The 20,904-nt window shown below is 54.1% G+C and overlaps 2 protein-coding genes across 3 annotated transcripts in view; both read left to right on the top strand.

Moving 5' to 3' along the window:
* The first annotated feature begins 7,931 nt into the window (after positions 1–7,931).
* Positions 7,932–20,714, top strand: LOC122370791. The gene is made up of 6 exons (XM_043346692.1): positions 7,932–8,035; positions 8,606–13,381; positions 13,930–14,146; positions 14,558–14,711; positions 15,221–15,389; positions 20,633–20,714. The coding sequence occupies exons 2-6, from the start codon at positions 8,622–8,624 to the stop codon at positions 20,712–20,714; spliced, it is 5,382 nt and encodes a 1,793-aa protein (XP_043202627.1). The 5' UTR covers positions 7,932–8,035; positions 8,606–8,621.
* Positions 16,264–20,904, top strand: part of LOC122370794 (protein yellow-like) — a 38,916-nt gene continuing 34,275 nt past the window's right edge. Inside the window, exon 1 of one of the 2 annotated variants that reach the window (XM_043346697.1) lies at positions 16,264–16,394. The gene's annotated coding sequence lies outside the window, so the exon portion shown is untranslated. Of the gene's footprint in view, positions 16,395–20,690; positions 20,794–20,904 lie in introns of those variants that run through there. The other variant, XM_043346696.1, reaches the window with a different exon arrangement.

Here is a 20,904-nt window from a genome sequence, read left to right as displayed (position 1 = left end):
CCTTTATCTTGTGTCGTGAAAATGAAGATACGTCATATGCTCTATAGATAGGTAATGGCTATTGGCTGCCAGGGTATTGCTGCACTTGTCACCGCGTGTTTCTTTTTTCCAACCAAAGGAAGGCGCTATACCCGAAGATGCTTCTTGGTAAACAAACCAAACAAAAACAAACATAACCTAACCTCACCTGACCTAACCTACAACCTACAAACCTACAACCTACAACCTAACCTACAGACCTACAACCTACAAACCTACAACCTACAAACCTACAACTTAACCTACAACGCGCCAAAAAGTTCAACCGGCGGCGGGGATCGAACCCTAGTTATTAGATCACGAGGCGAGTGTGCTCACCACTACAACACGCAGCCAGCTGGCCGGTGAGAGGTGTAAGTCACTTTTCAATGACGCAATGGGATATTCTCCGTATAGCGCCTTCCTTTGGGTGGAAAAAAGAATTACGCCTTGTCACCGATTTGATTTGAGAACCACTGGCGGTATCAGCTGATCCTGTGGTGCTGTGGGGCGGTTCACCACATATCAGTGACTGGATTTTACGTTAATCAGAAATGGAAAATATCAACCTGGTGCGTGTTCCAAAAATTCAATCAGTTCGATCCAAACGGCCCCAAGTAAAAGAATTAATTAAAAGAGCGGGTTGTTATATTTTAAGTTCCAAAACGAAGGCAAAAACCGAAACAGCGAATCAGACAATGGAGCGACGAAGAGACGAGAATGAAATCCAAGTTTGCCAAATATGCCCTGCCTAATCTAAGTTATAAATCCCGGACAGAACGGGCCTAATGGAGCCAGACGTGACGCGTCTGCTCGGGCCAAGAGCTCGGCCAGAAGTGCCGGGGTAGCGCGCGGCCCGACGCAGCGGGCCGGGTCCAGACATGCGCAGAAGCACTCGGACACCACGTGGCTGCCGATCGGAGCGCGGATTGGTCACTGGCCGACGCACTGCGGCAGCGCAGGCCGCAGACACGCGGTCGCATCGTGATGGGACAAAGTTCACGAACAGACACGTCCTGGGCCGCCTCCCCAGCGCCGGGGCGGGGTAGCGACGTCACAAGTCGGCGCGCGAATCGGTCTGCGCCGGGAACTCCCGTGCCGGCCGGCGACACACGTGGTTACCACAGTACTCACCGCCTCAGCGCGGAGCGCATACACGATAAGCCAGAACAATCACTTTTCACATCACGCGGTGCGCGATGCGATCGACACTTCACTGCGCGACGCAATAATCACTACACGGTACGGCGCAACGCAATTGTCACTGCACAGTCCTGCGCGACGCAAGAATCACTACACCGCGCGACGCAGTTATCACTTCACTGTCGGCGCCACGCGATCAGGATCGTCCTCGAACGCACGTACGCGGGCGCACTCAAAAGTATCGGAAGTCCGGTTGCGGCCGGAAGTGCACGCGGCGGCCGCTGCGGGTGTGCACCGGCGCAGCCGCGGACGGCTTGTCGTCCTCGTCCGGCGATGTGGAAGACGTCACTCCAGATCTTGAAGTCCTCTTGCTGGACGGTCTTGTAGTCGTCGGCGTCTGTGTCGGCTCGTCGGGCGCCCCAGTGGCGAGGGGCCCGAGCAAGGTCGACGGTGACGGCTGCTGCTCCGGAGCCGTAGGCTCGGTACTGCTCGGACCAAGCGTGTCCGCAGGTGGCGGCATGTGTGCCGGTTTGAGTCTGTCGACGCTTACAGTGTCGTGGGCGCCAGTCGGCAGCTCCAACGTGAACACTTTAGGGCTGCGTCTGATGACTCGCATGGGGCCGCGGTACGGGGACTCCAGAGAGTGCCGCACGCGGTCAACGCGTACCCACACGTGTGTGCATGTCATGAGATCGGGTGGCACATGTGTCGGTGGTGTGCGGGCATGGTTCGAGCCCTGTGAGAGTGTGACAAAATCGATTTCTGACATACGCTTTGCCAGTTCTTGGACGTACTTTGTCCCGACGGGGACCTTCTCGACGGCGCAGCGGGGAAACAGCACCTGCGCGCCTGTGACGGCAGTGAATGCCGAAAAACCCGACTCTGCTGGCATGGCTCTCAAACCTAGCAAAACGACGGGTAGCGCGCGCAGCCACTCTTGCCTGCGCGCCCGGATGGCGGCTTTGAGCGTTCGGTGGACTCTTTCCACCATCCCATTACATGTCGGATGATAAGCAGTGGTTCGGAGGCGATGGAAACCTATCATTGAAGACAAGTGCGAAAACAGTTCTGATTCGAATTTGGAACCGCGGTCCGTGACAACATGCAGCGGAACTCCGAATCGGAACACCCAAGTGTCGAGGAAAGCAGAGGCTACACTTTCCGCGGTGATCGAGACCAACGGCACGGCCTCGACCCAACGCGTGGCGCGATCGATGCATGTCAACAAATAACGAAATGGCGCGGTGAAGGGGTGTCCGTGGGGTACTGACGGGGGCAGCGGCCCGACTATGTCTATATGTACAGTTTCGAACCGCTGTGAGGGCACGTCAAACCGACCGGGCGGCGAACGAGTGTGCCTGTGCACCTTGGCTTCCTGGCATGCTTCACACTCCTTCACCCATCGTGCAATGTCACGGCGCATATCATGCCAGAAATAGCGAGAGCTGATGAGACGGGTGGTGCCTTTCCTACCCGGGTGTGACAGGCCGTGGAAACGATCAAACACGGCGCGCCTGCATGCCTCTGGTACGTACGGGCGTGGATGTGGTCCAGAGTTTTCACACAGGACTGTGATGTCGCCAGACAGTGTTACTGGCTCCAATCGGGAGGTGTCCTGCGGATTTGAGCGCGATCCTGGACCTGACTCGGAATCCTGGTGCTCTGAATCGGCACTGTCGGTGTCTCTCTCCTTTTCCTGCTTCTGAGCCGCCGCGATAAAATGGAGGTCACATGCATCGAGGGACACTGCATTTACCGGGCGACTGAGACAGTCCGCCACCACGCTGTCACTGCCACGGATGTACGAGACCTCCGTGATGTATTCCGTGACGACACACCAGTGGCGCTGTTGGCGGTCAGACTTAGCCGTGTGCGGGCTGTGAAAAGCGCGCACGAGTGGCTTGTGGTCCGTTCGCAGGGTAACGTGGCGGCCTTCGATCATGTCACGAAAGTGGAGTGTGGCCAGGTAAGCCGCGAGTAGCTCTCTGTCATACGCGGCGTACTTCTGTTGGGCCTGACTGAGCTTCCGTGAAAAGAAGCCAATGGGAACGGGTACTCCGTCCACAATCTGATGGAGCGCGGCACCCACCGCGACTTGTGATGCGTCAGTAACGAGCTCGTACTGCTCGCAGTGTGGCACTGGATGTGGCAGAGTGCAGGCGCCAGCCAGCGCTGCTTTACTGTCACTGAACGCCTGAGTCTGTTCCTCTGTCCACGTCAGTTCTTTGCTTTTTGGATTGAGTCGAATCAGTTCGGTCAGGTGGAACGTGACATCGGCGAATCGCGGAATCATACGCCGGTAGAAGCCGATGAGTCCCAGATAGCGACGCAGTGACTCTGAGTCATGCGGTAGAGGGAGGTCCAGAATCTCCTTCACTCTGGCCTTGGGAGGTGTGACACCTGTGCTGGTGACGTCATGACCGAGGAAAATGAGTGACTTCTTCATGAACTCGCATTTCTCCAGTGAGATGCGAAGCTTGTGCTCAGCCAGCTTGCTGAACACGAGGCGCAGATCTTTCTCATGCTGCTCCTGGTTCTCGGAAAATACCAGAATATCGTCGAGATAGACGAATACGCACGGCACGTCTCGGAAGATGCCGTCCATGACCCTCTGAAATGTGGCACCTGCGTTGCGAAGCCCCATTGGAATGAAGGCGTATTCGTACAAGCCGAAGGGCGTGGTGACGGCCGTCTTCTCTGAGTCAGCGGGGTTCATAGGCACCTGGTGATATGCACGGAGCAGATCGATTTTACTGAACCACTGAGCGTTGTGGAGCTTGGTTGAGAGGCTCTGAATGTGCGGCAGTGGGTAGCGGTCCGGTTTGGTTACGGCGTTGAGCGCGCGGTAATCACCGGTGACACGCCACTCACCAGGGGTACTCTTCGGAACCATGTGGATGGGTGAGGCCCACGGGGACCTAGACGGACGAATCACTCCTGTTTTGAGCAGCACATCGAGTGCTTGCTTTGCTGCGGTTAGTTTGTCGGGCGGCAGCTTGCGTGGGCTGGCGAATGTGGGTGGAGCGCTGCCGGTGTCGATGAAGTGAGTGGTTTTGATTGGCGAGTCTGTGTACTCCGGCTGGTTAGGGCTGAGAACAGCGGGGTGATCCTCTAGGATGGGCCGCACTGCCTCAGGCACCTGAGCGAGATCGTTTATCACCAAATGAACAGACTCCCCGGTCGTCGGTACACCGGGAGCAGAGAGCAGAGTGGTGGAGTCGCGGAGAACTTGGGAACCACAATCGACAACCAACGAGTTGTGAGCGAGAAAATCGTTACCGAGTAGTGGCTCTGTCACTTCAGCCACTACAAATGTCCATGTGTAACTGCGTCTGAGTGTGGGGAGGACAATATCGAGAGTGGCCTCGCCATGCACGCGCAGTGGCTGCCCGCTGGCAGTCGTGATCGAAACAGCGGACGGGTGGATTATAGTTCCGTTCACATAGGAGGGCGGAACCAGGGATACACCAGCGCCAGTATCCACGATGAATTTCAGGGGCTGATCATTCACCTTGGCTGTTACCCTAAGGAGCGGCAGGCCGAGGGCTGCGTTTACGGCCTGCTCCTCTCGTTTCCCGACTCTGAGGCTGCACGGGAGGGAGATGCAGCTCGTGAGGACGGCTGCATGGTCAGATCAGCAGCTTTGTCGGGCCAGTGACACCATGGCTTGCAAGTGCGTGCTCTGCTGCCGAAAAACAGGTGAGCACGGCATACTTTCGGCTTCTGGTCAGGGTGGAACGGCGTGAGACCGAGAGACGCCCTTGAATCACGAGCATCACGAGCAGGGGAGTGTGTGGCGGCTCGGCTCTGCGGCTGAGTGGCCCTGTGGTACCTTGGGTGCTGCTGAGCCACAAGGAACGCCTGTGAGTCAGACTGTGGGTCCTGATCCTGACAGTGAACCATGTTAGCAGCTGAGTTTTGCACAAGAGGCATCAGTTCGTCCGCGAGTTTGCCCAACTGCGACAGTGAGAGCTCGCGCTGAGAAGTCAGGGCCGTAGCAATGCCTGTGGGTAGCGACTGGATAAATTTGTGCCGAACGAGATCGTCTCCGACGCCAACCTTGTCGGCCACCTCTCTGAGTTCGCTTACAGGGTGTCTCAGAAATATCCGGACACTTTGTTTTCTCGTATTTCTGCTCTCTCTGTCCGTCATGGAGCTGTATGAATTTAAAGGTTGGGTAAATACCAACCTGAGACCATCGTGCGCCCCACCCGTCTGCCATTCGCCGCTGATCTTGACCCGGCCGGTCAGTAGAGGTCGGGTCACAGAACAGTTCGTTGGTGTATCTGAGCGTCAGAGGGGTATGGCGAAAAACTTCAGCACCTCGTTTCGTGGCAAAGCTGTGGGGATGGTGCATGAAGGGATGAGGCCCAAGATGGGCTGCAGGCAACTCAGCATCAGCCGAAGCCAGCTTTACCTCTGATTAAAGAGAGAGAAACTGGGCCAGGGGCTCGCCAGTCAGCCCGGTCGTGGTCGCAAGAGCACGCTCCATCCGGTGGTGAAGAGAGTGATCAAGATGGCAACTGGTAAACGGCATCAATCGACCCGAAAACTCTCGAGACGCCTCACCAATGCAGCCTACAAGGTATCCCCTGCAACAGTTCACCGCTATCTCCCCGAAAATCTAGGGAAGAGGCCGCTGAAGCTGAAAAAATCGCCAAAACTGACTGAAAACAGCGTGCTGACCGTCTGAAGTTCGCACGGGAGCGAAAAAACTGGTCAGTAGAAGACTGGCAGCGGGTCCTGTGGTCGGACGAGTCGCCGTACGAGCTGTACCACCCGCCAAACCGACAAAACGACCGCGTGTGGGTGGCCAGCAGCTCAGACTTGCGGACCGTCCCCACCGTCAAGCACTCTGCGAAGGTGCATGTCTGGGGAATGATGTCCCACCGTGCGCTCTCCCAGCTGCACGTGGTGCCCCCAAAAGTGGTCACCAACGGAGAGCATTACCGAGAGAACATCCTCGCCAAGGATTGTCTGGACGCCATCCACCGAACGGCTGAGACAGGCGGCGTTCTGAAGCCTCTCTGATGACGGACACAAGCCGGGCCATCTTCATGCAGGACGGCGCTCCACCGCACACGGCCCAGAAAACACAGCAGTGGTGTCGCCAGCACCTGTCCGACTTCTGGGAGCGTGGTGTATGGCCCGGTAACAGCCCCGATCTCAACCCGATCGAAAACCTCTGGGCCATCGTTCAGCAAGAGGTCGACAAGATGACACCGGCTACCAGCGCCGGCGAGCTAGCAGAGCAGCTCAAAAAGGCGTGGGGCCGGATCAAGCCCGATGTGCTGGAGACCCTGGTGGCAGGGATGCCCCAGCGTATGCGTGACTGTATCGCTATGAAGGGCGGCTACATCGGAAAATAAACTGAAAATGCAATCTTCTCTTTTTTCCAAATCAGAGGTGAAAACAAAGTGTCCGGATAATTCTGATACACCCTGTAGAAAGAGTGAGGGGCGGCCCGTCAGACGCGTTTTGCTGATCAGTTTCTCAAACATCTCTGGCTTTGTCTTTTCGTACATGTCAGTGACGGCTGTCTGTAGCTCAGAGAAATTTTTGTTGCTCAAGACAGCACGCGGAATGTGCGAGATAGTTTCCGGAGGCAGGGCAGAGAGAACGTGGTAGAATTTGGTCTGCGAGTTGGTGATTTTGGCAATGTTAAATTGGGCGTCCATAATAGCAAACCAGCCGTCAACCGCGGTCTCCATAAAAACCGGCGGCTTGATCGACACATGATGGACCGGCTCAGCATGAGCGGGTTCCATCGTGCCCTCGTTCGTCATGATCGTTAAAGTATAGCCGGTGTTTGCAATGCACTGAACAATTAAAATTTAAAACACCGAGTGCAAAATCCGAAAGTGCCAATGGAACGCCGAAATAAAATCACCGAGAAGATAAATACCTAACTAATCACACGGCGGAGAGATGGCACAGAAACCATCATGGAAAAGTGGCGCAGAAGCCACTGTGGAGCGACGGAATAGCAATCCATGTGGGGGAATAAAATAAAATAATTGATTCGGGAATGAGCGGAGGCGACAACCCGGAAGTATGGAAAAATCGAACAAGAATCACGTCGGCGGTCACCAATATGTGGTGCTGTGGGGCGGTTCACCACATATCAGTGACTGGATTTTACGTTAATCAGAAATGGAAAATATCAACCTGGTGCGTGTTCCAAAAATTCAATCAGTTCGATCCAAACGGCCCCAAGTAAAAGAATTAATTAAAAGAGCGGGTTGTTATATTTTAAGTTCCAAAACGAAGGCAAAAACCGAAACAGCGAATCAGACAATGGAGCGACGAAGAGACGAGAATGAAATCCAAGTTTGCCAAATATGCCCTGCCTAATCTAAGTTATAAATCCCGGACAGAACGGGCCTAATGGAGCCAGACGTGACGCGTCTGCTCGGGCCAAGAGCTCGGCCAGAAGTCCCGGGGTAGCGCGCGGCCCGACGCAGCGGGCCGGGTCCAGACATGCGCAGAAGCACTCGGACACCACGTGGCTGCCGATCGGAGCGCGGATTGGTCACTGGCCGACGCACTGCGGCAGCGCAGGCCGCAGACACGCGGTCGCATCGTGATGGGACAAAGTTCACGAACAGACACGTCCTGGGCCGCCTCCCCAGCGCCGGGGCGGGGTAGCGACGTCACAAGTCGGCGCGCGAATCGGTCTGCGCCGGGAACTCCCGTGCCGGCCGGCGACACACGTGGTTACCACAATCCGAATGTAAACAAAGCATCTGGCGCACAAGTGCGCAAGAATCGGTCACGTTTCCATGCGCCGACTGGAAGCGCGAGCCCAGCGCACGTCGCGTTCTGCTGGAACCCGCGGGATGTTTGGAAGTTGAATTGGTGGATACTCATAAAGGCAGGAAAACTGGTATTTTAATGGACCTAGCCAGCACCTAGTGCTGCAGTGATTGGTAATCTTTATGTGTATACAGTGTTGTATAAATTGCGCATAAATTTCTCACGCTCCGATATTGCTGGGCTCCACGAATACATGACGAACAGAAACGAATTCCATGCCCACTTCGTGATTTATTCCATGCTTTGTTTCATATGTACTTACTCTGACAAAAAACATATCATCTTCAAATTCTGCCAATTCAGCAGGAGCTTGACTGGTACATTCACTTGCATCTGCTTGTCGAGTGATTTTATCTTGTGATAAGGAGTGATGCTGGCTTTAGAATTAAACATATGCTAGTGCCTTTTGCAGATTGAGAGGATTCGAGTTTTGGGTAAAAACGTTGATAATTTATTTAAATATTTTTGGCAAAGCAAGAACTATGTTACATGACAGGTGAACATAATATTTTTCATTTTGATTTTGGAATGCTGCAATTTAGCTCATCTCAGTAGTAAACCCCATCTTTTCACACCATTAGCTGACAATGTATGTCTCTTCTGACAATATTACCATCCCCTTTCACAGGCCCAGCTGTGACACCATGAGTTTCCACCGTTCCGAGCACCTGGTGACTGCGTTCCTCTGCATCAGTGGCGCTGCCGAGAGCTGCGTGCTGCCCTTTCTCTGCCTCCATCTCAGCCAGCTGGGCGTACCGCCACTGCAGACCGGCCTGGCAGTGGCTGCTCTGCTTCTTCTGAGAGGTCTCGGTGGTGCGCTGTGGTGGCGCTCACTGCGCGGAGGACGACGGACGGGTCGGCGCCGACTGGCTGCCGCTGTCGGTGCGCTCTGCTCAGCAGCAGTCCTCTGTGCCCTGGCAGCGCTGCCACCGTCTGTAGGATGTGGAGACGATGGAGGTGTAGTGGTAGAACACGCGTCCTCCCTGCCGGGACTGAGACCACCAGCGGACATCGTCCCAGCGGCAGGACTCAGTCAGGGAACAGACGAAGCAGCCGGGAGTGGTGGGTCAAGTTGGAGTGGTCTTCCCTCGTCACCAGACGGCTCACGACCTCCAAGTGGCAGTGGTGAAGGAGGATTTCATCCGCCGCCCGTCAGCCAAGGAAGTGACGGCTCCTGGTCAGAGAGCAGTGGCATGCCTCAGCATCAGTCTGTCGGCAGTCAAAGCAGTGATCACCAGCGGCCAGAAACCAGCGAAAACAGCGGCTTCCAACGACCAGAAACCAGCGAAACCAGTGACCATCATTGGTTGGAAACCAGCGAAACCAGCGAGCATCTGCGACCCGAAACCAGCGAAACGAGCGGACATTACCGACCCGAAACCAGCGAAACGAGCGGACAATATCGACCCGAAATCAGTGAAACTAGCGGACATTATCAACCCGAAACCAGTGCCACTAACTGGGGCCGTGAACCCGAAACTATCGAAACTACGAGTGTAAATCGACCAACGGACAAAGGTGTTACCGAGGAGCATCGACCCGTTGATGTCCAAACCAGTGTAGACAATCGACCATCGCTCAGCGAAACGAGCTCACATAGTCGACCAGAACAAAGCGAAACTAACGAACAAAGTGATTCATCGACGCTAGTTCAAACGACCGAAGGTAGGCAGGCGACAGACTCTCACAAACCTCATCGAACAACCTCCGAGATTAGTGACCAACTGCCACCATCTCCCTCTACTGCTGTGGTGGGGCCCCCTCTTCCTTCGGCGCAGTCCGGAGTCAGTTCTTCATCGGTGGAGGGAGAAACTGACGATAGCCTGCAGCCCAATCGGGTGGAGGGTTCACCGAAGGAGGCGGGAGACGGAGAAACAGGAAAGGGAGGCGGGGATAAATCGAGTGAGAGTAACCACCCTCAGTCACCGACAGTGGTAAATAGACCTAAAGTGAAACCGCAGCGTCATCATCCGAAGCATGATAATGCTCAGAAGAAACCTAGTGGCTCCCAAACCGTATCTTTTCATGCTCAGGGTGCCGATGTTTCCCAAGGTAATGTCGAGCTCAATGGCCCACAAATCGAGGATGCCAGTGGTATGGAGACGGTCCCAGGGACAGATCATCAAACTTCTAACGTTCCCCCAGCCGTTACACTGTCCGCACAGAAACCACCGCCCACTGGCTCTCAAACTCCAGGGAAGAGCCGCCCACCTGCTCATCTCAGCAGTCACCAGACTTCATCTGTAGTTGATGCTTTATCTCTCGAAGAAGATGAGACGGAAGTTCGACGGACAACTCGCTCGCCGCCCCCTCTGGAATCTGAGGAAGACGGCAGTCGTGAAGAATCCGAGTCAGGTCAAGCAGAGTCAGAGACTGGTGTGTTTGGCGAAGAACCAGAGTCTGTGAGCAGTGATGATAATAAACATCATAAGTCTGACGAGTTTCATCAGTCTGATAGCCATTTACCTCCCAGTTCAGGCTCAGGTCGTGAGAGCAGTGAACCCATTACTGATGCCTCTCAGAACCTCAGCAAGGAACAAGGACGACCCAACAAACCTGATCAGTTGTTGCCTGTTGCACCACCGCACTCAGGAGATGGGCGTGATGATCATCACCTAGAGAGACAGCATCATAACCAGCATCACCGCAATCACGTTACTGATGATGAAGCAAACGACAAAAGCAAAGACGATGGACTACAGTCCTCAGCTGATGGCGTAACGTCTCCAACGGTGAACATGAACGCCCCTCACCGTGATGATAGCGAGCACCGCCATACGGCCTCTCATCAGCGTCCTACATCTGGCTCTTCATCCAGCAGCGACTCTGGCTCCTCTGATGATCTGGAGTCTCACCCATCTGTCCAGCGTCCTCCCGTTCCACCGCTGTCTGAAGACGATAACAGCAAAACACAGCCATGCGTGGAACTCTCGCAGATCGAGATTCCGTGGGACCCTCGCAAACATCCGGGCGGACTGACTATTTGTGACCCGTCTAAGCCTGAGACAGGTCAGAGAAGAGGTGAGGGCTCAGGGCGGCCGCCAGGGATTGATAGAGGAATGCTGCCAGGAGTGGAGACAAGACAGCAGGCAGATCGTCGCCAGGAACATGGGTCAAGTCATCAGAGGACACACTCGGTACAGCGTCATCGTGCTCCTCCTGCTCCCCCGCCGCCTCCGTCGGGCAATCGTGACCTCTCTGACCTCTCTCCGACCAATCGTGACCTCTCTAACCTCGCCTCAACCAACCGCGACCCATCTAAACCCCTCCCTGCCATTCATGACCTTCCTGACCTTCCTAAAGCCAACCACAACCTCTCTGACCTCCCCTCCACCAGAGGTCAGCCCGGGTCACCCTCAGGTCATGATCCAGGCCGCAGTAGACACCGGGCGGCCGGCTGGCGTCGTGTACCCATGTGGTCTGGAGATGACCAAACGCCCGATCATCCTCACTCGGTGGTATCGGGTCCAGAACCCCCGACACAGCCTCCGCCAATTGTGCTGGTCCTGAGGGGAACCGACTCAGACTCTAGCGGTGAAAGGAAGAATTACAACACACTTGATTTGTCAAAAGATGCTGTTGATCTGAGTAGTGTGATTTTGAGACCTCAAGACACGCTGCCTTTGCTATCAGTTCCTGCAGAAAAGTTACAGCAGAATCACAACCGTGCCAAGACTGGATTTGCGAGTGACAGTAGACGTGAGTTTGAAGATGGAGCTGGGAGTGAGAGCGGAGTGGGACCTGAAGATAGATACCGTGGTGCTGATCTGGCCCGACAGCGTGTGCTGGCTATCAGACCTCACCGATTCGATAAACAGCACTATGAGTCCAGAGACCCAAATGCTGAAATCTCTAGCCCAGTGAACCCGTCTGTGAGTGGTCCTTTGACAGTGATCGGAGAGAAATTGGTGACGGCTGACGAGTCCCTGAACTCTGGTGGTCGTTACGAACCACAGAGTGCTAGCAAGACCGAAAGCCGTGAAGCTGTTCTCCCTACTGAAGCAGATGAGGTTGACCGGTCTCGTGGTCAGAGTTCTGGCGTGAGGCCGCCTGTTGATGCTGGACCACGTGATCAAACCTTTGATGTGAGGCCGTCTGCTGAGCTTGGCTCACGTGACTTTCCGCGTACGGTTGACCCGAGTGGCTGGTCTCGGCGGCAGTTGCCTGGCAGAATGGAGGGAGACTCGTCCGAGCAGGGCCTTGAGATGCATACGACACGTCATGAGACTGAAGATAGAGGATCTTCAGACAGTCAAAAGAGACTGAAATCAGACATCGAAGACAGAAATATTCCGAGCACTGGAGTTAAAGACCTCCAAGACAACGATTCAGACAGGCATATTCCGCCAGGTGGAGCTTTCCATCATTACCAACGTCGGCCTATCGATAGAAAAACGCAGCACCATGATGGTCGTCTTCCTTCTCGACGGCATCCAAACGGCGACCCGAGGCACTACAAATTGCAATCGCGACCAACAGATAACAGCCCAACCACAGAACCCACAGCCGGCTGGAGCTTGACAAGCGCTCTGCATCGGTTGGAAGACTTGTCTCCGACACTGAATCGTCTCCTCTCTGGTGGCAAAAGGAGACGGGAGACACGACAGCGGAGACGGGAGACAAACAGGAGACGGTGGCGGGAGGGAGACCGCAGGCGCCGGAGGAGACGTTACAAGAGGAGTTTGCTTAGTGGATTGACAGGCTGGAGAGATTTACGAGAAGATGACACCGAGAAAGACACACGACGGGAAGAACTGAACAACCGTTGGGAGGTGGTTAGATGTGTGCCAGAACAAATGAACCTAGAGAGGACTGGGGATAACAGAGAAGATGCTAGAATGCCTGCGAGAAGCCAGTTCCAGCTGAGAGCTAGGCCTTCTTCACGATACCTTCATGCTCAGAGCGGCGAGGCTAAAGACTGGAGCTACAACTTCTCAAAGTCGCTAGAGAGGCAGCCACAGCTTTTTCAGATCCGCTCAAACCGAGATCTACGCTCCGTCTCCGTCCCCTCTGCACCTACCTCACCCCACCCGCCTCCTCTCGACCCATACCTCCTCTTCCTCATCACTCTCGCCCTCCTCAGTCTCTGGGGGACGGCCGGTGCTCCCCACCGCCGTCTCGTCCTCCACTGCTGGCGGCACGCTCTGGACGAGGCCGAACACCTGGAGCGTGTCGAGCGCCCCCGGCCGGCTGCCGAGGCGGCGGCGGCCGCGCTGCTGGCCACAGCCGCTGGCCTGTGGCCGCTGCTGCCCAGCTGTCTGCCCGCTGGCCGGCAGCCGCTGGCCGCGCTGATGGCGCTGGGAGCTGCGCTGACACTGCTGGGTGGACTGATGGTGCCCTGGCTGCCGATGGTGGCTGGAAAGGAGCCGCCGCAGCGGACAGGAGCAGTCCTCAGGACTCTGGTGTGAGTATCGCTGGCCGGCTAAATCGCTCGCCAAACATGCTTGCGACTGATCTTTGAATTCACTGCTCATAGCTTTAGATCTAACTTTCTTCAAAGATACTCTTTACAGAGCTGACAAATTTTTAACATTACCGTGTCTTCGAACATCTATTTTTCCTAACCGAGTGCTGACTGTTTCTGATCTGTCCTTGTAAGCTCTTACCTTCGTCTTAATCTTCGTCTTCGTCTTAATCTGCCCTTGCGGCTCATAGGTGACCAGCGTGAGCTCTCGCTTGATCTCTCAACTCTCATTCGAGCCCATGCGAGTTGTGACTTTTATTCGACATGTGTGAACCCTGTCCGACTTGCGTGGTCCATGCTTGACCTTTATGGCTCGTGCTGTACCTTTGTGAGTCCTATTAGACCTATGTTGACTCTACTAGACCTCTGTGACCTCAACCAAGCCTCTGTAACCCATATTTGACCTTTATGACCCCTAGCTGATTTTACTGACCCCCAGATAACTGTTTGAACCCCAGCTGACTCCTTTTCACACCCATCTCTCTCAGGTCGAGCCGCAGCTCTCTGCTATTCACCATAGCTGTATTCACCACCGGCCTCCTCACATCGGCCGAGTTCCACTTCCTCTTCCCGCTGACTGCCACCTGGCGGCCGGCGCCGAGAGCTCTACTTCTGCTGGCAGCCGCCGCGGCGCTGGCGTCGCGTCTGCCGGTCCGAGCGCTGTACCGACCGCTGATGGTCCGCTGTGGATTTGTCGGCTCCGTGGTGAGTGGCGTGACGTCTTTAGTATAGGTGGTCAGGTATCTTCACTCGACGTTGATTTTAACTTCATCAATGGACTGGCCGAGCTTCGTTGGTAGTTTAAGGAGGGGTTTGAACTCGGCAGGTCGCCACTCTCGCACTTTTTGCATTGTTGTGCAAGAGTACCATTCTCCTGTTTTGCTGGTGTACGAGACAATCTAGGTTAAGTGGGCTCATGGCCCCTCTTCCAGACTCTGCTTGGTAATAGATGTTCAATCTTGCTCTTATTAGCGTCTTAAGCTAAATAACTTTGTAACAGAGTAGCGATGCTTCACACTGTTCTCAATATTTCTGCATTTCCCCCTAGAATTATAACCCCTGAATATTATAACCCCTGAATTATAACCCCACCCCTGTTTCTGTCTGTGGCGGCAGGTGCTGTCGTTCACGGCGCTCTCCACCAGATGCCTCTGTTACGTGTGCATACCGACCGGCTGGGCGCTGGTGACCGCTCAGCTCCTGTCGGGCCTCACTGAGACGCTGTTCTGGCGGGCCGCGCATGTGTTTGTCGACAAAACGACGCACGATGGTGAGAGAGCATGATGATAAAGCGTTTGGGGAGGAGAATACGGGGAGAGTGTCAGGGAATGCCTGCTTCTTAGGGGCCGCAAAGTGGTCTTATTTGTTAGATTATGTGCATCGCAGTGCTCGTATAATTTATTTTTGTAGGTTCACTTCGATTTGCTGCACTCCCGAGTAGAATACTGGTGCTCTGTTTAAAAATCGGTATAACCGAATAAATAGACCAGAAGCTTGACATCGCTTCCTCTTCAGCTCAGCGATAAAGCGCCTCGATCAATCATTGAAGGTAGGAGGTAAAAAAACATATCCCCTGAGATGATTTCCCTTTGCGCTATTCTCACTGTGTTGGTCCAGCCGTGTTCCATACATTCTCATCTCAGCATCATGAACACTCAAAGTAAACACTGTCCATCTGTCGCAGGCTGCATTTGCCATCCATTCATGTCTGTTCATCGTTATACTATCCAGTTGTTATTCCACCACTATATTCCCTGACCCTTCCCCCTCCCCGCCCAGACTACCACCAGAGCACGCTCGGCGTTCTGGAGGCGCTGTACGCCATTGGTCGCTGCTGTGGGGTGCTACTCGCCGGAGCTGCCTTCTCGACTGTTGGAGGGACGGCTACGTTCGCAGCGCTGGCCACCGTGGCCTCAGCCGCCGCCCTGGGGTACTATGTGGCCGCCAGGTGAGTGAGGGGTGATGGGAGGTCGTTAAAAGGCCAGTTGGGGCCGTGGGGGGGGGGGGGGGGGTATGAAAGGTCAGTGAGCGGCGCGGAAGAGTCAGGAAAGTCAGTTAGGGGGCCTGAGAGGTCATGACAGTTCAGTGAGGGATGCAGAGAGGTGATGAGCTGAGGTCAATAAGGGTCGTGGAGGGGTCATACCAGGTCAGTGAAAGGCCATGGAGAGGCTAAAGACGGGTGACAGGTCATGCTGAGATAACAGGTCAGTGCGTAGTTACAAAGAATGTCAAAAGGTCAGGGTAGAATTATGGGAAATGGTCATAAATCGGGATTAGGTCAGAAGAACAGCTCATTCAGTGGCAGCTTACTGGGAGGTCAGTGTATTGTAAGGACATATGTGTCACAAAGTCAAATGTCATTCATCATGGGCATTTGATTTGTCACGCGACGGGGTGAGGTCAGCTGGAAAACAGCTCAGTTAGCGTTCATTGACTACGTGGATCGGAAACCCGACCCCCCGCTACCGGTGTGGGTAGCGTGGGTGGGGCCGGTAGCTGAGATCATCCATCAGATGAGCTGAGATGAGTCACACTCATAAGCTCCTAGTTTAACTGTTAATGGGAGGTGTGTATTGGTGTGTGTGTGGGGGGTGGGGGTGGATCAATGTGGATGTGGAAAAAGGATGTTGCATGGGGTTAAGGGATAGGCCGCCGTAAGTCGGCCATGACTAGACCCAGCTGGTAGAAACCATGTCACGCTACACTAAACCATGGCGCGGGTACACACGTGCGTGACGCGTCACGGAGCCGCTGTGTCACGGAGCGTCCCTTCGAGACTCGGCTGGAATTGGTGATCTCCGATTGCCTCGTCACGACACACTGAGGATGGAAGACGAGGGATATCGTCAGTCGTCACTCTTTGGTCGTCTATCTGCAGTCGTCTCTGCATCGCCGATCATCCTGTTCTGCTCATCCGATAGACGATGAAGCTGGAACACCGATGAATCGAAAGGTGAGTTCTGTTGAAGTCGATGTGATTTAGCCAGTCTGGCTGTAATTCTGCTTTCGATGACGGTAGGTGCATTTTTTGTTTTTTAATGTGCTCGTTAGTCCCGTATTTCTTTTCCATTGTTATCTGTGAAGACATTTTTTCCGCAACCATGTTTGCCACTAGTGACAAATTTAGTAACAGTTTGCCCCACGGTTGTCCTAGTTATTTCACGGACGGCAATTTCCTGTTCCGCTGTGTCGACCTTTGGACACCGGTGTCGGGTTTCGGTCCCTCACCAATCCAGCCATTCTGCCTTGGTGCCGGTCTCGTATCCTCACCTAATCCCGCAGCTCTACTATGTGTGGGGGCGGTGCCGCGGTGTTTGATCGGCCCGTGGTCAGTTTTTGCTGGGGGCGATATCGGACACTGCCTGCCCGCCGGAGTGGGAGTATGCTAATGGGAACGGGTTGAGTGTACCCGAGGGGCGGGGAAGGGTGGAACATGGTCGGATTGCAGGTCAAAAGGTCAGCCAAGCCAACACAGTGCAGTGACTCGGACAGACTACAGGGAGCGAGTTTCCAAGTCAACTCATGGCGTTAAACGTTGGTGTTCCGATTTTGTCTGAACTCGAGAAACTTTTCTTCTTTTGATGGTTTCGGAAGTCGGGTCCCAATTCTTCGTAGCTGGATCTGGACTTAAGCCTGACGGGTCCATTTCTTTAAAGTTTAGAAGGCGGTTCAGCTGGCGGAAGTTGGTTCTATTTTTGTTGGCTGAAACTCTAGTCACTGTGTTTGATGTCATTCTAATGCCCTCAAATCACCTGAAGGCAAGAGACTGATACGATAGTTTATCCGACGCTCATTCGGCAATGCTCTGCAGAACGGAACGAAGACGTGGATCAGCAAATACGCTCTAAGATAAAAAAAGAAATTGTCACTCCCTCGCCTCGGATGACTGCTCTTGTCCAGGCTCTTGTTACCATTCTCCGAACATCAGTGACATGCTCATGACGGCAGATACCGTGACAGTTGGCGCCACATCACCATTATCATCACCGGAAAATCACTTCTCGCATCCATCACGATTGTCCGAACATCCGCGACGCACTGCATCACTATTGCCTCTGCATCAGTCAAGGCCAAACTTATTGATTCCACCTTTTACATAAGCGAGCTGAACCGTCGCTTCTTAGATCCTTCAATCGAACCATCCCACAGACCCCATAAGGCGTGATTCCTGTGCCACGCTGCCCCATCGTGACTCTCTCGATCGGCAGCTGTGGAGGCGGTGGCTGCGGCCGACCGGCTCTCCATAACACGTGGACACCGGTACCGAGCGTATGACCATATTCGGTGGCTCTCTGGACCGCACAGAGATGCAACCACAAGGTCGCTGTCGGGCGGGGGCGTAGGCGGTGGTCGCGGGGCGGACATTCCAGGCTGCGTCGGGGGGGGGGGGGGGGGAGGCAGGGTAAGCTGGAGCGGTGAGGGTGGACCAGGCTGCGACGCGACTATTGAGGAAAATTTGGCGGATGACGGCTGGTGGGTGACAAAACCAAAGTTTGGATGATCAGCAGGTTCGCGGTGCTGATTGGTTACTTAATTATGTTCCGACCTCAGATATAGGTACTCCCATTTGAAGTAATCTGGCTAGTTTTGTGTGTAGAGAATTATGTGTTGAAATAATTGAATCTGCTACCGGTGACCTTTGAGACAAACCTGGCCACCTTTGACGCGATATGTTTCAGAAAACATCTATTAATATTTACTCGTGAGACGATTTTATCGATAATCCGTCTCGCCAGTCCCTGAATGAACACTTTCCAGACCTCAACCAGTCCCAGTATTTGTTTGTCTCAAAGCCTCCTGGGGTCTGAAGGCTCATGTTCAGTACCAGGCTCAGTCGAGTGTGAGTGGGTGCAGGAGTGATGGCGTCCATTTCCGGCGCACCTGAGACACTGATGGCGCGTCTCGGACCGTGTTTGTCCGCGCTGATTGTGTAATGGACGGGCACGTCAGACGCGAATGGTGTCGTGAGTTGCATACGGACAACGCCGCCTGTCGTGGTCTGGCTTAGCGAGGAGGAGGTCGAGAGAGCAGCATGGACTGTTCAGTGCTCATGGAGCAGCTGCGAACGGAGTCATTGGACAGAACTCGGGCTGTTCTTAGTTGTTAGCGCTGCTAACTGGCACAGAGCTTTGTGGATTGCTTCTTTGAGTTACAGTCGCGGGCTACGAAATGGAGACAAAAGAGCCGACTCGGAGACTCCGAGTCGGAGTACTGTGATCAATAGAGACGTCAGCTCGAATATGCACTGGATTGTGGCCGTACGCTCGGTATATCTTCCTGAGCACATTGGATGGGCTTCGAGACTCTTGGCTTCATAGCTTCACGAGCTTTATATTTCACAAGAAGCTCGTTGTCCACTTCCAGTACGTACTGCTTGGCTTCATTTCCTCCATACCATCAGTTCATGTGTCTCAGTCTTCGCTACCCTCCAGAGCCGCCTGACCTTTCAAAAGTGCCGACACTTCACACGATGAGTTTGACCTCGCTGCTTGTTAGGAAGTGTGTGTGCGTGGGCCAGGGAGGCGCCGATTCAGGCCAGCTCCAAAGGTCTTGCTCGCCTTACCATCGCGTGATGACGTCACTTGAGCTCCGACATCATTGTGGACCGATGGTCAATGGAGCGCCGTGTATTTGGGTCGAAGTTTATTTCTTGATTAAAAAAGTATACACCGAGATTGTTTAACAGAGTTATCAAGTGTGTGTGCAAACGGAATGATACCTTGTCCAGATATTCACACGTTCTTATCTCCTGAAATACTCTGAAGATATAAAAACAGCCATGACATTCACAAGAATGTTTGTGAATTGGATGTTCTACAAACGTCATATCGCATGGCCACGCGTCCGATTCGTGATGGAACTTATCGGCACTGTTCTGTCTGACCATGGTGGGAAAGTTTGACCAAGTCAAAGGTCAATCCTGTGCCCCATGGCCAGTTTTGTGGACACGTGTCGCTTCCACTGTCGTGCTTGATATGTTCACTGGACAAACTCAGTCTTCCAGCGCCCCACTCGCCCGGTATACAGGACGAACACATTGGGGGGTGACAGTTCAATGACTTCTTCACAACCACCAAAGTCATTTGCACTGCCGTAACACACCAGTTACGTTATTTGTTTGCCGTGGTGTGGTAACCGAAAACGCGAAACGAACGCGAGACTATTTAGAACGTTACTCATCCCACTAATAAACCAGTCATTCCTTTCCTTCAATGTTATTATCTTCCTCTTCCCCTCCCGCAATGCGTTTGTGACATCATCACGGTCATCACCACATTCTTCCTTTCTCTCATCCACACCCACCTACGCCCTACACTCTCTTCGCTTCCTCAGTCTCCGCTCTCGGGTCGGTATCGTTTAGGACTCATTTGTCACCATTGCGTTGATGATTCCCCGGTGACATCTAATGATCCCGACTGGAGTTAATGGCTGCGGCGAGTTGCCGAGATTGGGTGAGACCCGATGGGTGTCGGGTACACGGAGACTCCTCACGCTGTGTGGTGTGAAATACACACGGGAGCGTCGCTGCCGTGAGAGGACTTTCCCCGTCTCTTCGAAGCTGATGAATCACAGTATTATATACGAGTACTATGGGGCGTAATTATGTTGTTGTGCCACATGTCTCCATTCATTCAGTGATGATATACCGGATACCCGTATGCGGATATAGACGATCGTGGCCGCTCCTGAATACTAACTATGCTCTATACCATAGTCTAGGCGTGTAGAAAGGCTTGTCAGTTGTCACAGCCTGCAGTGTAGGCTGTGTCATGGAACATGGCCGCCCCTCCATGGCCCTCCACCACAGTCGTCCTCCGTCTCCGTCCGTTTTCCGTCTGTTTCACCTCTATTTACCGAGGTTCGGCGCTAATTAAACACTGCCGACTGCCACAGGTCATTAGACTTCAGCTACGATATCTAAACAGACCATTGGACAGGATGTCTGTGCGACACAACCCTGTGAAAACGGGAGGGAACCGCACGGTGGGTTTGCGGACTTCACATTAGATGTTTGCAGTACGTTCAGTTAATCGCTGAAATAGCGAACGCCAGTCCATAACGTCGTCACTACTGCTGCCAATGTCTAGACGGGTCTGACATGGGCGGCGGCGGCGGCGGGGCCAGGGCTGACATAAGAGGCGTGGGTGGTGTCCCCGCCCACCCGCACTAGCCGCTGGCTGTCCGCTGCAGCCCGCGCGGACACGCCCCTCCCGGCGGCTCGCTCGCGTCGCGCCGGGTCGCCCGCGACGCGTCAGTTGTTTGGCAGCCGTGAGCGGGGGTGGACGCGAGAAGGCGGTCTGGCTACTGTGTGTGACTACATCTGGCCCGCTGTACGACCTAAGGACATTTCTGTGAGTGTTCATGGAAGGGTTACTATTCACTTCTTTTACGGTTTTGCGGGACGACGTTGTTGGGTTACTTGGATGAATGTATGCACTGTGATCCGCGATTTTAACTTCCTT

The sequence above is a fragment of the Amphibalanus amphitrite genome, unplaced genomic scaffold (assembly GCF_019059575.1).
Source record: "Amphibalanus amphitrite isolate SeventyFive unplaced genomic scaffold, NRLGWU_Aamphi_draft 001168F_arrow, whole genome shotgun sequence".
Lineage (NCBI taxonomy): Eukaryota > Metazoa > Arthropoda > Thecostraca > Balanomorpha > Balanidae > Amphibalanus > Amphibalanus amphitrite.
This window is presented reverse-complemented; position numbering and strand designations above follow the sequence as displayed.